General features: G+C 46.4%; 2 protein-coding genes across 2 annotated transcripts; both read left to right on the forward strand.

Annotated features, from left to right (window-relative positions):
* Positions 1-3205: 3205 nt before the first annotated feature.
* Positions 3206-5368, forward strand: LOC127327684 (iron-sulfur cluster assembly protein 1-like). The gene is made up of 3 exons (XM_051354466.2): positions 3206-3683; positions 4876-4930; positions 5041-5368. The coding sequence occupies exons 1-3, from the start codon at positions 3356-3358 to the stop codon at positions 5168-5170; spliced, it is 513 nt and encodes a 170-aa protein (XP_051210426.1). The 5' UTR covers positions 3206-3355; the 3' UTR covers positions 5171-5368.
* A 3070-nt stretch (positions 5369-8438) lies between these two features.
* Positions 8439-10350, forward strand: LOC127327683 (iron-sulfur cluster assembly protein 1-like). Its single transcript, XM_051354465.2, has 3 exons — positions 8439-8896; positions 9803-9857; positions 9960-10350. The coding sequence occupies exons 1-3, from the start codon at positions 8566-8568 to the stop codon at positions 10087-10089; spliced, it is 516 nt and encodes a 171-aa protein (XP_051210425.1). The 5' UTR covers positions 8439-8565; the 3' UTR covers positions 10090-10350.
* The last annotated feature ends 9022 nt before the right edge of the window (positions 10351-19372 follow it).

Raw genomic sequence — 19372 nt, forward strand, 5'->3', positions numbered from 1 at the left:
TAGCAATCTTTGCACTTGATCAAGGGGCATATTCCACCAACTTTGGTGATCATATGATCCAAAGAACACCAAATCACTTACCCAGAAGTATGATGCAACACTCTAACATGTTCATAAATTCTATTATAACCTGTATATCAAGAAATCCATCTCCAAACATCAAAATCTTGCAAAAAAAAAAGGTACAAAGAACATATATGACAGCAACTAAAGCAATACCATATCATGTATTCCATGCATTGGTCCACATATCTGATCCAACAGTAATTTATATGGATTCCTTTATGTTCTAGCATACCTAGAAAAACACCAAATTTGAACCAGGTTGTTGTTGGGCTTGTTCTTGCTCACCAGCCCAGTCCTCAAGTCCCTGTCGATTTCCATAGGAAAAGCAACGAATTAAACACAACAATCTAGGTAATATCTAAGAAAAAATCATCATTAGAACCTAAATAAAAGGCAACACATTATTACCAAGAAAACCACCTCAGTAGTCCTACTTCCTAAGCTGCTGCATCAAGATGGGGATCCCGTGAGAGAGAGAGAGAAGAGGAGGCAGGGGAAAGTGAGAGGAGGGCAAACCTGCAGGTCCCCTTCAAATAAGAGGTGAAGGAGGGTATTTTCCTACGATGGTGGTCGTCGTCCTTGGCGACGGTGAAAGGCGGAGGGAGCTCCTCCACCACCGCCGCCGAGCTACTCTAGGCCGTCTCTCCGCCACCGGCTGCGCAATGCCGAGCTCGGCCTCCACGTCCCCCCGCGACCTATCGCCCTCCGCCCTGGCTGCCTCTTGCGTGCCCGTCGCCGGATCCTCCCTGAGCGCCCTGTCCGCGCAACCTCCTCCCGCGCCGCACCTCATCTCCCTCCGCCCCGGCCATCCGCTCGAGCCCGGCCGCGCGCTGGTCCGCCGGGCGACGCCCCTATGCCACCCAGGCCATGGAGAAGGAGAGACGCGCGGCAGCGGGGACGAGAAGAGGAGCGCACCGGCGCGGATGAGGAGAGACGTGTGGCGGCGGCGATTGGAGGGCGCGAGGGGAGAGGAGAAGGCCAGAGGCGAGACTGGATAGGGTTTGGCTGGTCGTGGCTGCCTTTTCCTCTCTTCTCCTGATATTTTTCTCTTCCTTTTACGGATCCAATCACAACGCGACACGTGGCCCAATCAGTGAGGCGGAGCGGGGTGAGCGCCCTTTCCTCGCGCGACTGGTGGCCTGTCGTGGATGGCCTGGGAAGGCTCCATGAGCTTGCGGCAATTATACTTTTAGATGTCATTCATATATAATTCCCATGTCATGCGATATCTTAGTTACCTGAGATTTGGTCGTTGGTTCCTTCATACCTAGTTCATATCTCGTTACCGGCAAGTACTCTTTTCTCATTATAATAGCGCACCCTCATGTGACCTAGTCACGGGCTTGCAACCGATTCGATGCGTATTACCGGGAGAACCCAGAGAATATCTTTCCTTTACTTGGATGGACAAATCCCACTCACGATAACATACAACCCAACATTATCTTATAGAATACATGCGAGATAGCTTTATGATCACCTAATAACGAAGAAAGTTATGCATTCTTCCAATATCGAGGAGTTGTATAATCTCATGGTCAAAGGAAGTATAAATGACAACGGGAAAGCTTCTCGATTGAAACTATGTAACGCGATCAATTGCTACGCTTTGATTAAGTCAAGTCCATCATATTATTCTCCTTAATAATATGACATCGCTAATAAGTGACACTATGTCCATGGCAATGAAAACCAATAACCAACACTTATTTCACGAACTAGTATATAGGCATACTAGGGACACATTTTGTTCATATTACACACATGTATTATGTTTTCGAATAATACAATAAGCATGGTATATAAACATTATCATGAACATGGATTGGTGATAATAAATATTTCTTTATTATTACCTCTTGGGCACCTAGTAGATGAAAGATTTGCAAAGAGACTCTCTGGGTGGAAGGGCAATATGTTATCTATTGGAGACATGGTAACATTGGCTAATGCTTGCTTGAGTAGCATTGCATTGTACATGTTATCCTTCCTGGAGGCACCCAAAAAAATTTATTAAGAAAGTTGATGTTTATAGAAAGAGGATGGTGTGGCAGGAATTAGATGGTAAGAAAACAATATGCTTACCTAAAGATTGTGGTGGCTTAAGGTGTGCTTGATCTCACTACCATGAATAAGAGTTTGCTATGCAAGTGGCTTTGGAAGCTTGAAAATTCGGCAGCAGTTAATTTCAAGGAAGTATCTGCATAGCCAGGGTCTCTCTCAAGCGGTTGTTGTTTCTAGAAGCTCACATTTTGGAAGAGTCTGATGAGCGTTAATCATATCTTCCAGCATTTCTTTGTTAGGGTTTTGAATAATGGAGAGAAAACCTTGTTCTGGGAAGATGCATGGGTTAATATTATACCCTTGAAGAATCAGTTCCCGAGACTTTTTCATCTGGTTTTTGATAAAATAGTAAGATCAAGAAGGAAGGTTGTGGCGGCGTGAGATTTAGGAGATTGATATATGGTGACACCCTAAGGCAATGGAACGAGATGGAAAGTTTAGTAGACAATGTTCAGCTAAATGGTGCTCCTGATGGCGTGAGATGGAAGATAGGAAGCTCTAGAAAGTTCTGCCAAGGATCTGTACTTACAATTAAGGTTAGAGAGTAATTTGAACATAAATTCATGTGAAAAATTTAAATTGCATTGAAGACAAAGATTTGCTTGTGGTTATTACTGAAAAATAGTACTTCGTATCTTTTCGGTTGCTTTCTCTTTTCTTGTGGTTATTCCTTCATTTCTTTTCTGTTTCTTACTCTTTTCCAAATTTTGTAGAACTTGTGGCGGTTGTCTTCAATGAAAATCGACGGGGGTTGTCTATTTGGTAAACCCAATTTCCACATCATTTGATTTGCAACATGATTCATGCTAATCATGAGTTGGAACTAAAATTTAATGATATCATGTGACTGAAAACGAAGTTAGTTCCCAATAGATTGAGAAATAATCACTCCCAAAAAAAAACCTACAAGTCAAGGTAATACCTTAAACACAAAAGTAAAACATGGGCAAGAGTTGTTGTCCCAGTGACATGAAAGGCCATATTTCCTCCAGGTGTCCTAACAGTCGTAGGCCATGAAGGAACCGCCATTCTCCTCTCATTGTTACACGCACACCCCGCGCAGAACAGCGTGACACCCGCCGGAACCACCCGCTGCTACCAAAGCTGCTCTGTTCTCTCCTCTCATCACCCTCTGTCTCCGCGACACGACGACACCAGAAGCGAAACAGAGCAGGAGAAAAACCCGGAGACGCCTCCTCGACCGACCGACTTCATCTCGCTCACCATGCTGCGAGCGGCGGGGAACAGGCTGCTGATCGGCGCGGCGGGGACCCGCCCGTTCGCCGGCGCCGGAGGTTCCTCCTCCTCCTCCGCGGCGGCTGCCGCGGGAACGAGGGGCTACCACGAGCGGGTGGTGGACCACTACAGCAACCCGCGCAACGTGGGGGCGTTCGACAAGGAGGACGCGGACGTCGGCACGGGCCTCGTCGGCGCGCCGGCGTGCGGGGATGTCATGAAGATGCAGATCCGCGTCGACCAGGCCTCCGGCACCATCGTCGACGCATGCTTCAAGACCTTCGGCTGCGGCTCCGCCATCGCATCATCCTCGGTCGGTAAGTCAGCGCCCCTACCCTACTCCATCGTGTCCGTCGTGGCGATTGAATCCGTAAATTGTGGTCCCAATACTGTCGACTGTGATCGTTCGTAACTAACTTCCTGAACATATCCCGTATCAGATAGATTAAAAAAAATGAAACCGTGTCTAGGAGGAACTAGACACTTTTTTTGATATAGTAGAAGCGAAACTCCGGTCGTTGGGGTGCACCACTGCGACCCCAACCACTGGGCTAAGCCCACGTCGTCTTATCAGATAGATTTTATTGTTCGGTGAATTTTTGTTTTATCGACCTACTCAGCGAATGTGCCAATTTTGTGACCATGGTTTCTAAACTCATGTTTATCTTACAAGGGTAAATTTTTTGTTTTATCGACCTACTCAGCGAATGTGCCAATTTTGTGACCATGGTTTCTAAACTCATGTTTATCTTACAAGGGTAAATTTACGGATACGTATGAGTCTAGCTAAGGCAATTGTGATTTATCTTTACTTCTTGCTGAAACTTCAGTTTCCAAGTAAGATCACAGGAAATTAGTAATTGGGATAATTGCTCACATACTCCATACAACTGTTATAAATCTAGCTATCTGTATTGGTTTTGCATGAAATCGAATATGAATTCAGATGTTGACAAGCAAATTTAGGTGCTAAAGCGATTTTTTTTAACATAGGTACTCCTGAACCCGATTAAACTTACTCCACTAATAAGTTACATAGTTATCCGGCAATCAAGTTAGAAATGTCGGGAGTTAGACTGTTCATTTGAAACTTCTGATTTTTGCCTAAGCTACATACTTTTTAATTTGGGTATAAAAATTGGCACTGACATACATAGGTGCGTCCTCTACATGCAAAAAAGAAATTGTTTGTAATTTTTGGAGACATAGAAACACCGACTTTTGACCTCCACTTTATCAGGTTCAGCAACACCTATGTTCCACCACGTACTTTGGTGCTGCTGAAGGCATTAAAGATCCAAATTCTTACATGTGCAGGAGAAAATTGTGTAGTCAAGTTTGCTGTCCTATGATTGTCCACATGGTTTTATCCTGCCATTTTCTATTTCTGTTTGGTGGATAATATGCACGTTATTTAACTCATAAAATTGGCTTACCTGCTTTGCATATGCTGAATCTCAGTATAAGATTGTCTCTATGATGATGTCTAATCAATTTTTGCACTCGCAGCCACTGAGTGGGTGAAGGGAAAGCAGATGGACGAAGTGATAGCGATCAAGAACACGTGAGTGAGCTAGCTGTTTAATTTGTTGGATACTATTGCTCTATGTCACGCTCTTGTCCTCGCAGGCTTTTGAAGCTTTTGCTGACCAGAATGTTTTGTTCGTTTTTCAGAGAGATCGCCAAGCATCTGTCGCTGCCACCGGTGAAGCTCCACTGCAGCATGCTCGCCGAGGACGCCATCAAGGCCGCCGTGAAGGACTACGAGGCCAAGAAGGCAAAACCGGCGAATGCAGATGAGTAGGCGACGTACGTGCAGCTCGTGCCATCTGAAACCCGGACTAGCTACAATAAAAATCCAGAAGCTACATAGCTCACTCTGACAGTCTGACGGATGAATATCATCAGACGCATGTGGAGCAACATAGCATGTACATATTATAAACTGCATAAACAGAGTGATGTTTGTGATGATCCCTGGTGCTGATAATGTTTTTCTTCATCCCGTCGGAATAACGAGCAATAAGGATTTTACGGTGTACTGTATGTTGTAATCAGTTGTGTTTGGCTTGGGCATGTCTTCCCCTCGGTGGCGCTGAGCTATCTACCCTGCATGCCTGGGGATTGTTTTTCATGAAGACACTACCACGCTTCCTCTGACGGTGGGAACGGTGGAGGCGGTGAGGGGTGGTGGCGACGGCGATCTGGTGGGGATGCGAAGACAAAGGGCGAAATGGGGTTTTTCTTGGAGCTATCTCACCGGCTGGCCATAAGTTTTCCTTTTTTGAAAGTTAAACACAAAAACAATTACTATTGGGCTACCTGTCAAGATGAGTCTAGCTTTGGTGTCATGAATAGTTCTTTTTTTTTTATATCAGGAATTGGTCAAAATTAATAAAGTTTGACTAAGAGTGTCTAAACGTACACTTATTTTTGAACATAAGAAGTACATAATACTTATGTCTAACATGTAAAAATAACCTAAATCTGAAAACATTATTTGAAGAACAAAAGAAATTTCATATCATTGGGAATAATGCTTCAAACTGAAAGCCCAATATACATTTGGTATTATTCGTTGCTTAGCTTTCATTATATCAACGTGGATTACCTCTAGAGAAAGCAATAAAAGCCGAATTTGTCAGTTTTTTCTCGGCTGAATTCGGATTTGAAGTTTTGCAATGTGATAGATACAAGCATAATTTATTTCATACATTTATTTTTTAAAAAGTATCTAGAGGTGCCAGCATGAACAAGCTGCTACTCACTACATCACATGGATGTGATGGTTGAGTAAGCCGTAACGAACAGACTTGTGCCTGAACATCTGGAGATTGGATTTCCATTTTCTTCTCCTTCCTCCATTCTCGCGAGCGCCGTTCATCGCATGGAGTTTTGATTTTGGTGTACTTCCTCCATGGATGGGACATCTTGAGGGATGTACCTGACCACACACAACATATCATAGTCAAGTAGTACACCATCCAAGGGTGTACCGAAGTTACATGTCGAGACTAGCGGATTTACCTCCTCGTGTACGTATGTGTTTGGCGCGTGCTCGAGTCAGGATTCCAGTTGAGGGACTTGGTGGTTTGATGGCAGTGGTGTTCGAAACCAATCCCGTATCATATGCTCTAGAAATATCTATTTGCTTATACCAAATCATGAACTTAAAACTATAATCATGATATTTTTTAGACCATAAGCATTAGATTGTCTCTATCTTGATATTTACCATACAATATAATTCATGCAAATGCTAAATTAACCCATGGATACACGCAATTTTTTCCATTTTTTTATCATGCTCACATTTCTAGGTATTTAATTCAAAGATATGTCCAATGTGTCAAAATGTAAAAAAAAAAAACTATAACCGATTGAACAAAATAAGGTTTTATATTACCATAGAGTGAGTGGATGACTCTATGAGAAATGAATTATTGTAACCCTGGAACATTATAATTAATATTTGGCAACGTCATTATTTGGATAATTATGCGATCCGGGTAATAAAATATATTCCAATTAAGATGATTGTTATAAAACAATTAGCTATAAGTAATTATACGAGTTTAGTATAAATATCATTTATTTCAAATACAATTTCAACTATTGCGCTGACTCCTAACACTAAGGGTTTCTCCTACTTTGATGATGTGTAAGCCAAGACAGTATATCACCCCTTGCAATTGTTGGTCAATGCATTTCCAAGAGCATATTTTAAGTGTAGTTCATTATTCGGTTTTGGTGGGGTAGATAACTCACGTTTGTTCAATTCTAAGAAACACGAAAATTAATAATTTGGGATAGTTTAGATGATTTGATATTTTTTATTTTTAAAAACTTAATACTTTGTTGGACCTTTTAGAAAAATGAAGATATCAAAAATTTGAATATCTTTATTTCATCTAAAATTATTTTAAAAGTTTCCGGCTGGTTCTCATTATAGCAAAACTATGGGGTCAAACTTCTCTAAGACTTAGTCATTTTGGAATATTATATACTACCTATTGCAGAAACAACAAGCAGCTAAGCAAACCAAATAAAGTAGAACAAGAGCTAAAATACCACTCAACTCGCCTAGTATAACTTTAACCTTCAAACGAAAAATCAAATTCACATCAACAAGTCACTGAAAGCATACTACAACTGGGCAACATGAGTGAAAAGTATCCAAATTAGGGGTCTTAACTCATGGAGATGATGTTACCGCTCGTCCTCATGGATCCCTTCTCGGAATCTGCTAAAGATTGAAAAAAGAGGCTTAAGAAAAAAATTGTCACGAGAAAGAAAAATAAACAAATTTCTCCAAATAAACTAAAGAAGAATTGTAAGGTGGTTTGACTAAGAAGGAAAAGAAAAATCAAGAAGCAAAATAAATTGTTTGAACGGGTCCAACGCGAGAATGAATCGAGCCTGCGACAATGACGACATAACATGTTGCGATGGTGCAGCCACATAAGAGAAGGAAACTTAGAAGATTGTAGGTGTAGGTACGTTGGTTCTTACATATGTTCGAGAAAATTGTTTCGGTTGATGGGTCAACAGCTGCTCACAAGAAGGCGGGGCAATGACGCTGGCCAAAGGTGGTGCTAGATGTCGGTTAGGGCCAGTGCTAGGTGGTGGTTCGACAAGTAAGCAAGCTGATGAAGTGGTCAACAAGGAAGGATGTCCCCGAATCTAGCAACTTCTTCGCACGTCTTTTCCCTGCTTGTCGTCTATGACCATGGCATGCTAGCCCATATGCTAGAAGGGGTGTGCAGCGCCACCAATAGTGGTCGCAGTGGGTGGGATAATAGGATTCGCCTTGTCAGCCTTTCTTTTAGCTTTCTTGCCTAAATTCTAATTCCTCTATAATAAGTATCGTGATTTAGATTTAAATTTAAATTAAATTCACAACACCTACAGTTCGAGGTAATACCATAAAACCCATATGTAGAAAGAACATGGGCAACAGTTTTGGGTCCATTGACATGAAGGCCATTACACGCACACCCCGCGCATCCACCACGTGGTAGCCCGCGGAACCATTGATATAAGCCCACCCGCTGCTAGCAAGCTACTCTGTTCTCTCCTCTCATCACCCTCTGCCTCCGCGACACGACGAGCCTGATCCCCGTCCGCACCAGAAGCGAAACAGAGCAAGAGAAAAACCCGGAGACGCCTCCTCGATCGACCGACTTCATCTCTCACACCATGCTGCGTGCGGCCGGGAAGAGGCTGCTGATCGGCGCCGCGGGGACCCGCCCGTTCGCCGGCGCCGGAGGTTCATCCTCCTCCGCGGCGGCGCCCGCTGTAGCGGCGAGGCGGGGGTACCACGAGCGGGTGGTGGACCACTACAGCAACCCGCGCAACGTGGGGGCGTTCGACAAGGACGACACGGACGTCGGCACGGGCCTCGTCGGCGCGCCCGCCTGCGGGGACGTCATGAAGATGCAGATCCGCGTCGACCAGGCCTCCGGCACCATCGTCGACGCATGCTTCAAGACCTTCGGCTGCGGCTCCGCCATCGCATCATCCTCCGTCGGTGAGTGACCACCCGTACTCCATCGTGTCCTTCGTCCTGGCTGAATCCGTAAATACTGTTGGGTACACTCTAGGTTCTGATCGGAATTAACTCCTATAAATATGCCGTACCTGATGTCCTGATTGGATTTTTACTGTCCGGGATTTTTTGTTTTTGTTTTATCGACTTACTCAGCGAAGATGTCAATTTCCTGACCGTAGTTTCTAAACTCATGTTTATTTTCAAGATTCAGTTTCATTTGCATTCATTTGTTCATTTTCTTCTCAATCTGATATGTACGTAAGTCTGTTAACGGAATTGTGATTTATCTTTACTTCAGTTTCTAAGAAAGATCACACGATATTACTCTTCAGGATAATTGTTCACAACTTCACATACAAATGTTCATAAAACCTGTTATCTTGTAAGAACTTCTATTAAGCTTGTTTTTTTTTGCAAAACACTAGCAGTAGGCGGCGCTTTCCTTTTATTTGTTGCACCTGCCTTGGATGCTTTTGGCCTATTGGTCTGTATTTCGTTATCTTTGAGGTAATGAAATTCGATCCCCAGTTGGATCGATTGGAAAAAAATAAATCTAGCTATATGTATGGTTTTGCATGAAATCGAGTATGAATTCAGAGGTTGACAAACAAATTATATGCTACTGAATGCATTAAGCATCTGTACAGCCAAAATTTTACATGTGGAGGAGCAATTGTGTAGCAAGTTTCCCTGTCCTATGATTGTCCTCACGGTTTTGGTCCTATCATTTTCTATTTCTGTTTGGTGGATAATATGCATGTTATTAACTCCTAAGGTGGCTTACCTGCTTCACACATGCAGAATCTCATTAAGCTTGTCTCTATTTTTTTGCGAATGAGTAAACCTGTCTCTGTTATGATGTTTGATCAAAAATTTCACTTGCAGCTACCGAGTGGGTGAAGGGGAAGCAAATGGACGAAGTGGTAGCGATCAAGAACACGTGAGTGAGCTAGCTGTTTAATTTGTTGTGTAACTCTGTACGTCAAGCCCTTGTCCTCGCGCGCTTTGAAGCTCTGCTGACTGGGTCATGTTCGTTTTTCAGAGAGATCGCGAAGCATCTGTCGCTGCCACCGGTGAAGCTCCACTGCAGCATGCTCGCTGAGGACGCCATCAAGGCCGCGGTGAAGGATTACGAGGCTAAGAAGGCGAAGCCGGCGAAGGCAGACGAGTAGGCCTCAGGCAGCTCGTGCCGTCTGAAGTCCGACCTGAAGCTACAATAAAAATCCAGAAGCTGTGCAGCTCACTCCCATGGATAAATCACCAGACAGCATGTAGAGCAACACAGCATGTACATATTATATGGTACTGCATAAACAGAGTGAAGGTGGTGATGATCCCTGTTGATGATGATGTTCTCTCTTCATCCCGTCGGAATAACGAGCAATAAGGATTTTACGGTGTACTATATGTTGTAATCAATCGTGTTTGGCTTAGCCATGTCTTCCCCTCCGTTAGTGCTGAGCTATCTGCCGCACATGCTTGGTAATTGTTTTTCATCAATACCCTCGCGTTTTTCTAAAATGGGACCTCAGCATTGACCGCTGCATCTAATGGATGCATTAGATCAAGGATCATTTAACATGAATCAACAAAGAACATGAAAACACCTTGTAGATGTGTTCAGAATGGAACCAACAATCCTGGTTAAATATAGCCCCAACACCCGCCATTAGTCGATTGCATTGTAAACTGTAAACCGTATTGTTTCGGGCGCAGCTCTTTAATCTAAAAAATATATCCTGGTTAAATATAGCCTGAACACCCGCTAGCAGTCGATTGCATCTAGAATCCGTCGATCCAGGGATGAAGATAAGGGGGAACTAGCCTCTCCTATGCTAGTGATTTTCATAGGAAAATTAGCCATGTAAGATCCTTGTTTAAACTAATTTAGCTAGTTTAGACCCTCACTACTAAGAAAACTAATTTAGCTAATAGCGCTTTTTTTCTCAAGAGTTGGTCAAAACTAGTAAAGTTTAACTAAGACGCGACTAAACATACACTTATTTGTGCACATAAGAAATAGATAATACTAACGTCTAACATGTAAAAGAAAACCTAAATTTGAATACATTATTTGAAGAACAAAAGAAATTTCGTATCATTGGGAATAATGCTTCAAACTGAAAGCCCAACATTTGGTATTATTCGTTGCTTAGCTTTCATTATATCAACGTGGATTACCTCTAGAGAAAGCAATAAAAGCCGAATTTGTCAGTTTTTTCTCGGCTGAATTTCGATTTGAAGTTTTGCAATGTGATAGATACAAGCATAATTTATTTCATACATGTATTTTTAAAAAAAATATCTAGAGGTGCCAGCATGAACAAGCTGCTACTCACTACATCACATTAATGCGATGGTTGAGTAAGCCGTAACGAACAGACTTGTGCCTGATCATCTGGAGATTGGATTTCCATTTTCTTCTCCTTCGTCCATTCTCGCGAGCGCCGTTCATCACATGGAGTTTTGGTTTTTGTGTACTTCCTCCATTATCTTGGCGAACCACCTCGACGCCAGTTAGCACAGTCTGATCGTATACAAAACGGTCGATGTCTTTATCCTCGATGCAAAAGGTTTGGGCGACGCAAAACTTACCCGCCCCCATGTAGGCCACGCTGATACTCGTCAGCATCCAGTGGCGCCAGTCGGGCTTGTCCCAGACCAGCCATTGATGCCGAAGCTTGGGCTGACGACCGCTGTCGGCGTCGTCCATGGAGATCGAGGAGAAGTCGACGGCGCAGAGGTGGCTGGGCGAGCGACCCGTGACGCCGAAGCAGAGGCCGTCGAGCTCAGGGACGACGTGGGCTCTGCCGCAGAACGGTAGCTTCCAGCGGCCAGCCTTGGTCCACCGTTCGCCCACCGTGTCGAAGCAGTAGGTGCCGAGCTTGTCCGCCATGGACGAGACGCAGATGGTGCCGTCCGGCAGCAGCGCGTAAGACGCGATGCAGGTATGGGAAGGTTCCCTGACAAACAGCGGCATTGGGAGCTGGCGCCACCGCCACACGAACGCGTCGGGGCAATTCCGCCCTATACGAGATGGAGAGGGGCTGCCGTAGACGAGGGCCTCGAAGCTGCCGCTTTTCTGGTCCATGACGTAGAGCGCGTCGTGGGCGTCGGGAAGCGCGCGACGGAGAGGGCTACTGGCAGGAGATATGAAACGCTCCCCATGGGCTCGCGGAGGCGGGGCAGCGTCTCCAGGGTGACGGCGCCGGCGTCGTAGAGGACGGCCTGGCCCGCGGCGTCGACGCAGACGATGTTGCTGCTCTCGTTCGCCACGCCGTAGAACGGCCAGAAGTCCATCCTGCCGTCGACCGGACGGGACTGCTTGAATTTGATCCGCGGCTTCGGCAGACGGGACCGGGGCAGCACCTTGGTGGACGGATCCGTGGCCGCCATGGCTTCTTGCTCTGCTTCCATTAGAACCGCTTCTTCCGTGGATCCATAGAAGAGGTCACTGGCCTCGACACGGCGCAGCGAATACGAACCGAGGACACGGCGGCGCGAATACAAATCGCCGTTGCACTTCTCCGTAACCACGTTGACGAACTGCCGCGCCTTCATTCCCACGTTCATCGTTGAAGAAGTTGCACAAGAGTCAGGAGAGACGGCGGCGGCAGATGTGGTGAGATCTATGTCTCATGTCTCGCGGGAGCTCCTCTTCCACGGCTTCCGCGTCAAATAAGGCCTCCCTGCATCAAACATGTATGTATGGACTGCATTTGGTACGGCCCATATAAATCAGGTACATGTTACTATTTCCTCACATCAAAATCAAGTCACCCTAGAAAATCAATATTAACTGTCACTGAGATATTTAGTATGGTTAGAGGGAGTACTAATCTGTTTATTAATATAGAGAAATGACCATTTTGTTGTAAACATGAAATGTTTATGAGTGTCACGGTAAATGTTTATGTATAAAGTGTGTGCATAATAGATTAGCAGTAAAAAGTATCAATTAATTAAAACCAGGAGCATAATAACATTAAAAAGTTTGGGGCAAAGAGATAAAATACAAATCCAAGGAAAAAACTTAAAGTACAAAAAATATAATAAAATAGAAAACAAAAAATAAAATAAAACAAAGGAAATAAAAAAAAGAAAATTAGACGCGAACAAAAAGAGGAACTCACCCTGTTTGGTGGGCCTACCTACGGTCTTCCACTAGTGCACTGAAGATATCCAACAATGCTTGCGATGGGGGTCAGGAAAGCATGATTTGGGCAGGGTGCCTGCAATCGCTCTCTCAGGGCATGTTCAATGTTGGTCACTTATTTAGATCGCTTGACCGAGAAAGCAGTATTTTGGCGGGGTGCCTTCAATCATTGTCTTAGAGCAGTTTGGGCAAAAATGGAAGATACAATTCTCACGATGTTGTTACTTACCATCGCCAGATCCACAGTTCAATGTAACTTAACACTTCATGAATTTTGCTAGGTCGCCTCGGTATATTATAGTTACATATCAATGATATGGCATGTCTTTAAGACTAAGAAGAAACATTAGCGAAATCTTTTTGTTGTACAAACATTACACTTAGATCACAAACATTTAAATCATTTTAGTTAAAGTTGAACCAAAATTATGGTGAACCTTAGGTTTTGAAAAAGTTATGCATGATTACTTGTAAGAGACTAATGGGGAAGCTATGACGGATCTCAAACTCAAAGTGTTGGATGGTGGATCTCGGCGCTGCTTTTCGCAAAAAAAAAAAAAAAAAAAAAAAAAAAAAAAAAAATCCTTTGGAAAGACACTTATGGAAGTATCACTTTGCTTTTTCAAGATAATTGGAATAGTGCTAGCGGATGTCAAGCTTTTGATATATATATTAGAAATTCAGGTAGGATTGAAAATTAGTTTTGACTAAAGCGAGCTTCTAATGGAATTAGAGGACAATGCTAGAAAGTTTTGCTAATGTTTTTAGTTATCAAATGCAAAGCTGATCTATTATTAGGGAATGTATACAAACCCTAGACACTATTAGGCTCTTAAGAAAAAATAAAATTAGCATGAAACTAGATTATATTTTTTTGACAACTGTACCGTAGGAAAATCCCCCACTGTGTAATTTCATATTAAGATAAAATATCTATACAAAGTTGCATAATGCAAGCAAAACAAAATTTTAATGGCCCATGTTTCAAGGACATGTGATTGCTTGTCCAGCTTGGTATATTTGAAAGGTGAGAAATGATCTTATTTTTCAGGATTACTTGGGTTTCTAATATGTATTAGAAATGCCCATGTCAAGCTGATCTTATTTTGATATATATCCCTCTTCATTCACTTGTTGGAAATTGCATTTTCAAGGCGACCTCGTGCTCCATCAATTCAAAATTAGATTATATCATAAGTGTCATAACTCGCAATGGCTGACGCTTATTTGGGTTGCGTCTGTTAGCCGTTTACCGCTCCCGCTTTTCCATGCCATGACTCTAAAAAATGCGGATCGCCTAGCGTAAACTCATGCGTAGACATTGTAATTAAGATTGGGATTGAGATTAATAAATATCAATTAGTGTCGTACCTATAAAGCATTCAAGTGGGGGGTGCAGGGAAAAATTGGGCCATTCACGCCCCCCCCCCACACCCCCCCCCCCCCCACCCCCAACATTGGCCCAAACACCCCCCCCCCCCCCCACCCCCACACACACACACACGGAAACGAGCCAAGCTCCGCCTGTACTTTCGATAGTCTTGGATTCTGATCCTTGAATTCGCTTTTAATTAAGCGCCCCTTTTACTTGTTTGTGTCTCTAGATTACTTGTAATCCCTCCGTTTTTATTTACTTCGCGTTTTGGCTTTAGTCAAAATCAAAGTTTGCAAATTTTGATCAATATTATAAGAAAAAATTATCAATATTTATAATACCAAATATATATAATATGAAAGTACACTTTATGATGATTCTAATACAATAAATTTTATTTTATAGATGTTTAAAAAAAGTGTAAACATATTTGATCAGAAGTTTATAGAGTTTGACTTTAGCTAAACCGAGAACGCGATGTATTTGCGAATGGAGGAAGTAAGAGCATGTCTAACAGGCCCCTTATAACCCGCCCACTCCGTAAAATTCCGGCGGGATACGGGGCAGCCGCGGTTTGGGCCGTCTAGCAGGCCCCGTATTCGGGCCGGCCCGTTTCGACGGAATACGGGGCCCAGGAAATCCGCAGCGCCGCCCCCTACTTATACTGGGCGAAGGTGCGAGTGAGGGGTTAACCCCTCACTCGCAACCCTTGCTCCGCCGTGCGCCGCCGCCTCCTCCATCCTGATCCGGCGAGCAATCCCCCACCTCTCGCGTCCGCATTCAAGCCGCCGCGCGCCATGTCCGTCGCCGAAGCCGCTGCGCGTGTACGGCGAGCAGATCGAAGCGATCCCGCTCGCCGGACACCGTCGAGGAGGCGTGGCGGCGCCAATGCAAGCGCTCCGCCGCGGGGAGTCGCTGTGCGGCGTGCCGTTACGCCGGCGCGCTTTACGTGCTGGAGTCGCTTCGGGAGTTCGCCGCGGGTGGGCGGTGGTACCTAGAAGATCCGCCGCTCAAGCCGATGAGCGGCGGCGAGTGGCGCGCCGACTGGGAGCATGAGCGCCCGTCAAAGGCGGCATGGGCGGCGCGCATCGGCAGCACCAGCGGCGGGGGAAGCGGAGGCGATCCGCGTGCCGGCGAGGAGGAAGCGGAGGAGGCAGAGGAGGAGGCGGCGTTCCTGCAGGCGGAGGCCGCCGAGAAGGCTCGGGCGGAGGCAGAGGAGGAGGCGGCGTCCATCGCCGCCGTGGCGGAGTTCGAGGCGCAGGAGGCTGCCGCCAGGGGCCGTTCGTGCCATTCGTCATCCTCGACGATTAGATAGGATCGCAGTGTAGAATCCGCTATGTATATATGATTCAGCGTATGATCCATGAAGATGAACTATGATTTTAATTTTCCCGGGGTTTTAATTTTTAAAAATACGGGACGAAATACGGGGTCGGCTAGACGGAATGGTTCAGCTAGACGCACTTTTTTGATACGGAGCGAAAAACTCGCGTTATACGGGGCAGAGAAATAAGGGACTTGTTAGACATGCTCTAAGAGAGTAGAGGCATGTGGAAGAGAAATACTACTTAAAATGGCCTGATGGTTGGTAGGGGCACCATTGTCATCTCTTTTAATCATTCCATTTATCATATGTCCATATATAAACTGTTATTAAGGGAAAATGCTTATACAAGAAAGTGGGGTTTTCTCTCGTTTGGCGTAGTATAGGAGTATTTGCTTAGATCACACACCGGATGGCATCTTTGAGCAAGCCGTAACTAACAGACTTGTGCCTGATCATCCGGAGTTTGGATTTGGAGGTTGTTCCTCCATTTTCGCGAACCACCTCCACGCCGTTGAGCACGGTAGCAACGTCAAAGGTTTTGGCGATGCAAAACCTGCCAGCCCCCATGTACGCCATGCTGACATTCTGCAGCCGCCAGCCCCTGGGCTTGTCCATGTCTGGCCAGTGGTGCCGCAGCCTCGGAGGAGGAGCCCCACCCCCACCGTCGCCGTCCATGGAGGAGGAGAGTTCGAGCGCGCACAGGTGGTGGGGCCTGATGTCTTGGATGCCGAAGCAGAGGTTGTCGAGCTCGGGGACGGCGTAGGCTCTCCCGTAGAACGGCAGGATCCAGCTGCCGGCCTTGGTCCACTGCCCTGTGGCCGTGTTGAAGAAGTAGGTGCCGAACCTGTCCTCGGCGCCGGAGGAGACGCAGATGGTGTCGCCGTCCAGCAGCGCGTAAGACCGGACGGTGCCAGGGCCATTGGCGTACGGCGGCGGGGGGAGCCGGAGCCAGTGCCACACGAACATGTCGGCGCAACGCGCCAGACGGTACTGGTACGGGGACGGCGGGGTGGGGTCGCCGTAGACGAGGGCCTCGAAGCTGCCGCGGATCCTGTCCAGGACGTAGAGCGCGTCGGGCCGCGCGGGGTCGTGGGCGCCGCCGGGGCGCGCGACGGATAGGGCCACGGGGCCGCTCGCCTTGCGCTTGTGGAGGCAGGGTAATGTCTCCACGGTGGCGGCGGAGCCGGCGTCGTAGAGGACGGCCCGCCCGGCGGCGTCGACGTAGAGGATCTTGTTGCCGTCGTCGTCGTTGCCGCCGTAGAAAGGCAGGAAGTCCATACTGCCGTCTGCCGGACGGGCAGTGTTGAACTGGATTCGTGGCTTCGGTAGAGGAGACAGGGTCATCTTCTTCGTGCGCCGATCCGTCGCCATGCGATTCTTGGCTTCCTGCTCTGCTTCTTGCGTGGATCCGTAGAAGAGGTCGCTGGCCTTGATACGGCACAGTGAACACAAACCGTCCATGTAATGCTCCGTGACCACATTCACGAACTTCCGCATCTTCATTCCCACGTTCGACATTGATGTGATTCCTTTGGATCTGTCTCCAAGGTCAGTAGCGGCTGGGCAACACGAATCAGTTGGAGAAGGATGGGGAGAGACTAGAGGGGCGGCGGCGAGGGGCCGATGAACGGAGTAGTTTCTGTTAGAAAGTTATTATACCGCTACCGATGTGTTTGGAGTTTCGACCTTGGGTTGGGCCAGAAATGCAGTCCATCTACTGCATAGTTTTTTTTTTCTGGTTTAGGGCCTTTTTCATTTTAATTTTCTAAATGGATTTTTGGGAACAGAGTACAACACGACACTCACCCTATAAACACGAACACACGCATATGCTATTCTCAGTGCATCTCCAGCAAGGCGACCTATTCAATCCTGGCCTATCCGAAACGGTTCGCACGGATAGGCAAACACCCTTGTCCCACCGGTCGCTGACCACTACCACCGCCGCCTCAGCTCCAGCACCAGCATTGACATTGATGGTGCTGGAAGCTGCGCGGGCATGGAAGGCCAACACTACTTAAATGACCAGATGCGCGACTGTCGCCGCCCACAACCAACGCCACCGCCTGCAAACTAGTGTCGCCACTCTCGCCGGCGATGAAGATGCCCATATTTCTCAATCAGACCGCCAACAATCACCGGGCGAGGTCGTCATCCCGCCGCCTCGGAGCAACCTTGCGCGCACCCGACATCTGCCGCAGCACCCACGTCGGCATATTTTGTCGGGCCTCAAGCCGCAACGTCACCAGCACTCAAGCAGCCTCCACAACAACTTGGCCGTAAAAGGCACTACGAGCCCTTGCATGAGTCCCTCCCCAAAGGATGGCAACTCAACAAGGACAGGATCCCCATGCCACGTGCGATTATGGATGGGCTAACACTTCATGAGGAGATGTGCCTCCACATCCAGCGGCTACCGCTAGCTCTACTGTACGACCACACCTACCCGCACGAGAATTTCTGCCGCGCATTTCTGGTGTGGGAGCACCAGGCACAGCGGGCGATCCGTGATGCGCTGGACTTCCAGGCCAGCGAGGAGTACGGTGTCATCGCCGCCGCTGCCAGCAGGGACGAGGAGGAAGAGGAATAGGACAATGACGACGAGGACATGGAGGATGAGGCGCCTCCCGCCAGTGTGAAACTAGAGGCCATTGTCACCGACGACTATGACAAGGATGCGGCCACTGCCACCGCTATGGAGTTGTCCAGGGCCGAGGAGGAGGCCAAGTGGTCCTGGCCCGGACTGGACGAGATCGTCCAGCTAACTGCCATGGTGGCGGACCACGTCGCATATCTACCACCACCACCACTTCCACCGCACGCGCCTCCGCATGCCTCGTGGGAAGGCCAGATGGTGCCGCCTCCTAGGCAGTACGTGCCACCAGCCACTCCGCAACTATACATTTGTTTGTATGCGGCCAGCGGGCCATGTGGCGAGCGCAGACACAATTGCCGGACCACGGTCCAAATATTGTCCGCGGACCGATCCAAATGGATAGAATCATACCATTTGGGTCGCTGGTTTGGGTCGGCTCGCTAGAGATGTCCTTATGAGCACCTCCGTGAGACTGAGCCAGCAGATCTTAAGGTTGATAAAGTCACCACATGCGCCACCTCGTTGTAGACTGACATGTCACCTACAACTAAAAATATATCCTGAAATAAATCTAGGTAATACAAACAGCCATTTAAAGTCTACGACTTGAACCTGGATGGGATGGTTCCACCATAACTTAACCATTAGAGCTAAGCTCAGTTTGCTTTTTAATGGAGTTTTGTTGAGGTTTTTTCTTATTATTAATCTAACTCACTGGTACTTGGTTGTCAAAATTTTAACAAATCTCAGACAATCGTCGTGGAACGGAAGGAGTACAAAACTATAGAGCTCGAGATAAGAAGGCTTCCTCATGTGAAAGCTTTTCCAACAATATGTGCTAGCTAGCGACTAGTGCCGAGGCCGGTTTACATAATGTAAATGCCCCCACATCCATAAATTATCTATTTTTTCGACGTATTTGCGTCAAATCATCGTTCAGGACAAGGAATACGTCCATGAGTTGTAGTGTCATCAACTGAAATACGATGAACACTCCAACC

The sequence above is a fragment of the Lolium perenne genome, chromosome 1 (assembly GCF_019359855.2).
Source record: "Lolium perenne isolate Kyuss_39 chromosome 1, Kyuss_2.0, whole genome shotgun sequence".
Lineage (NCBI taxonomy): Eukaryota > Viridiplantae > Streptophyta > Magnoliopsida > Poales > Poaceae > Lolium > Lolium perenne.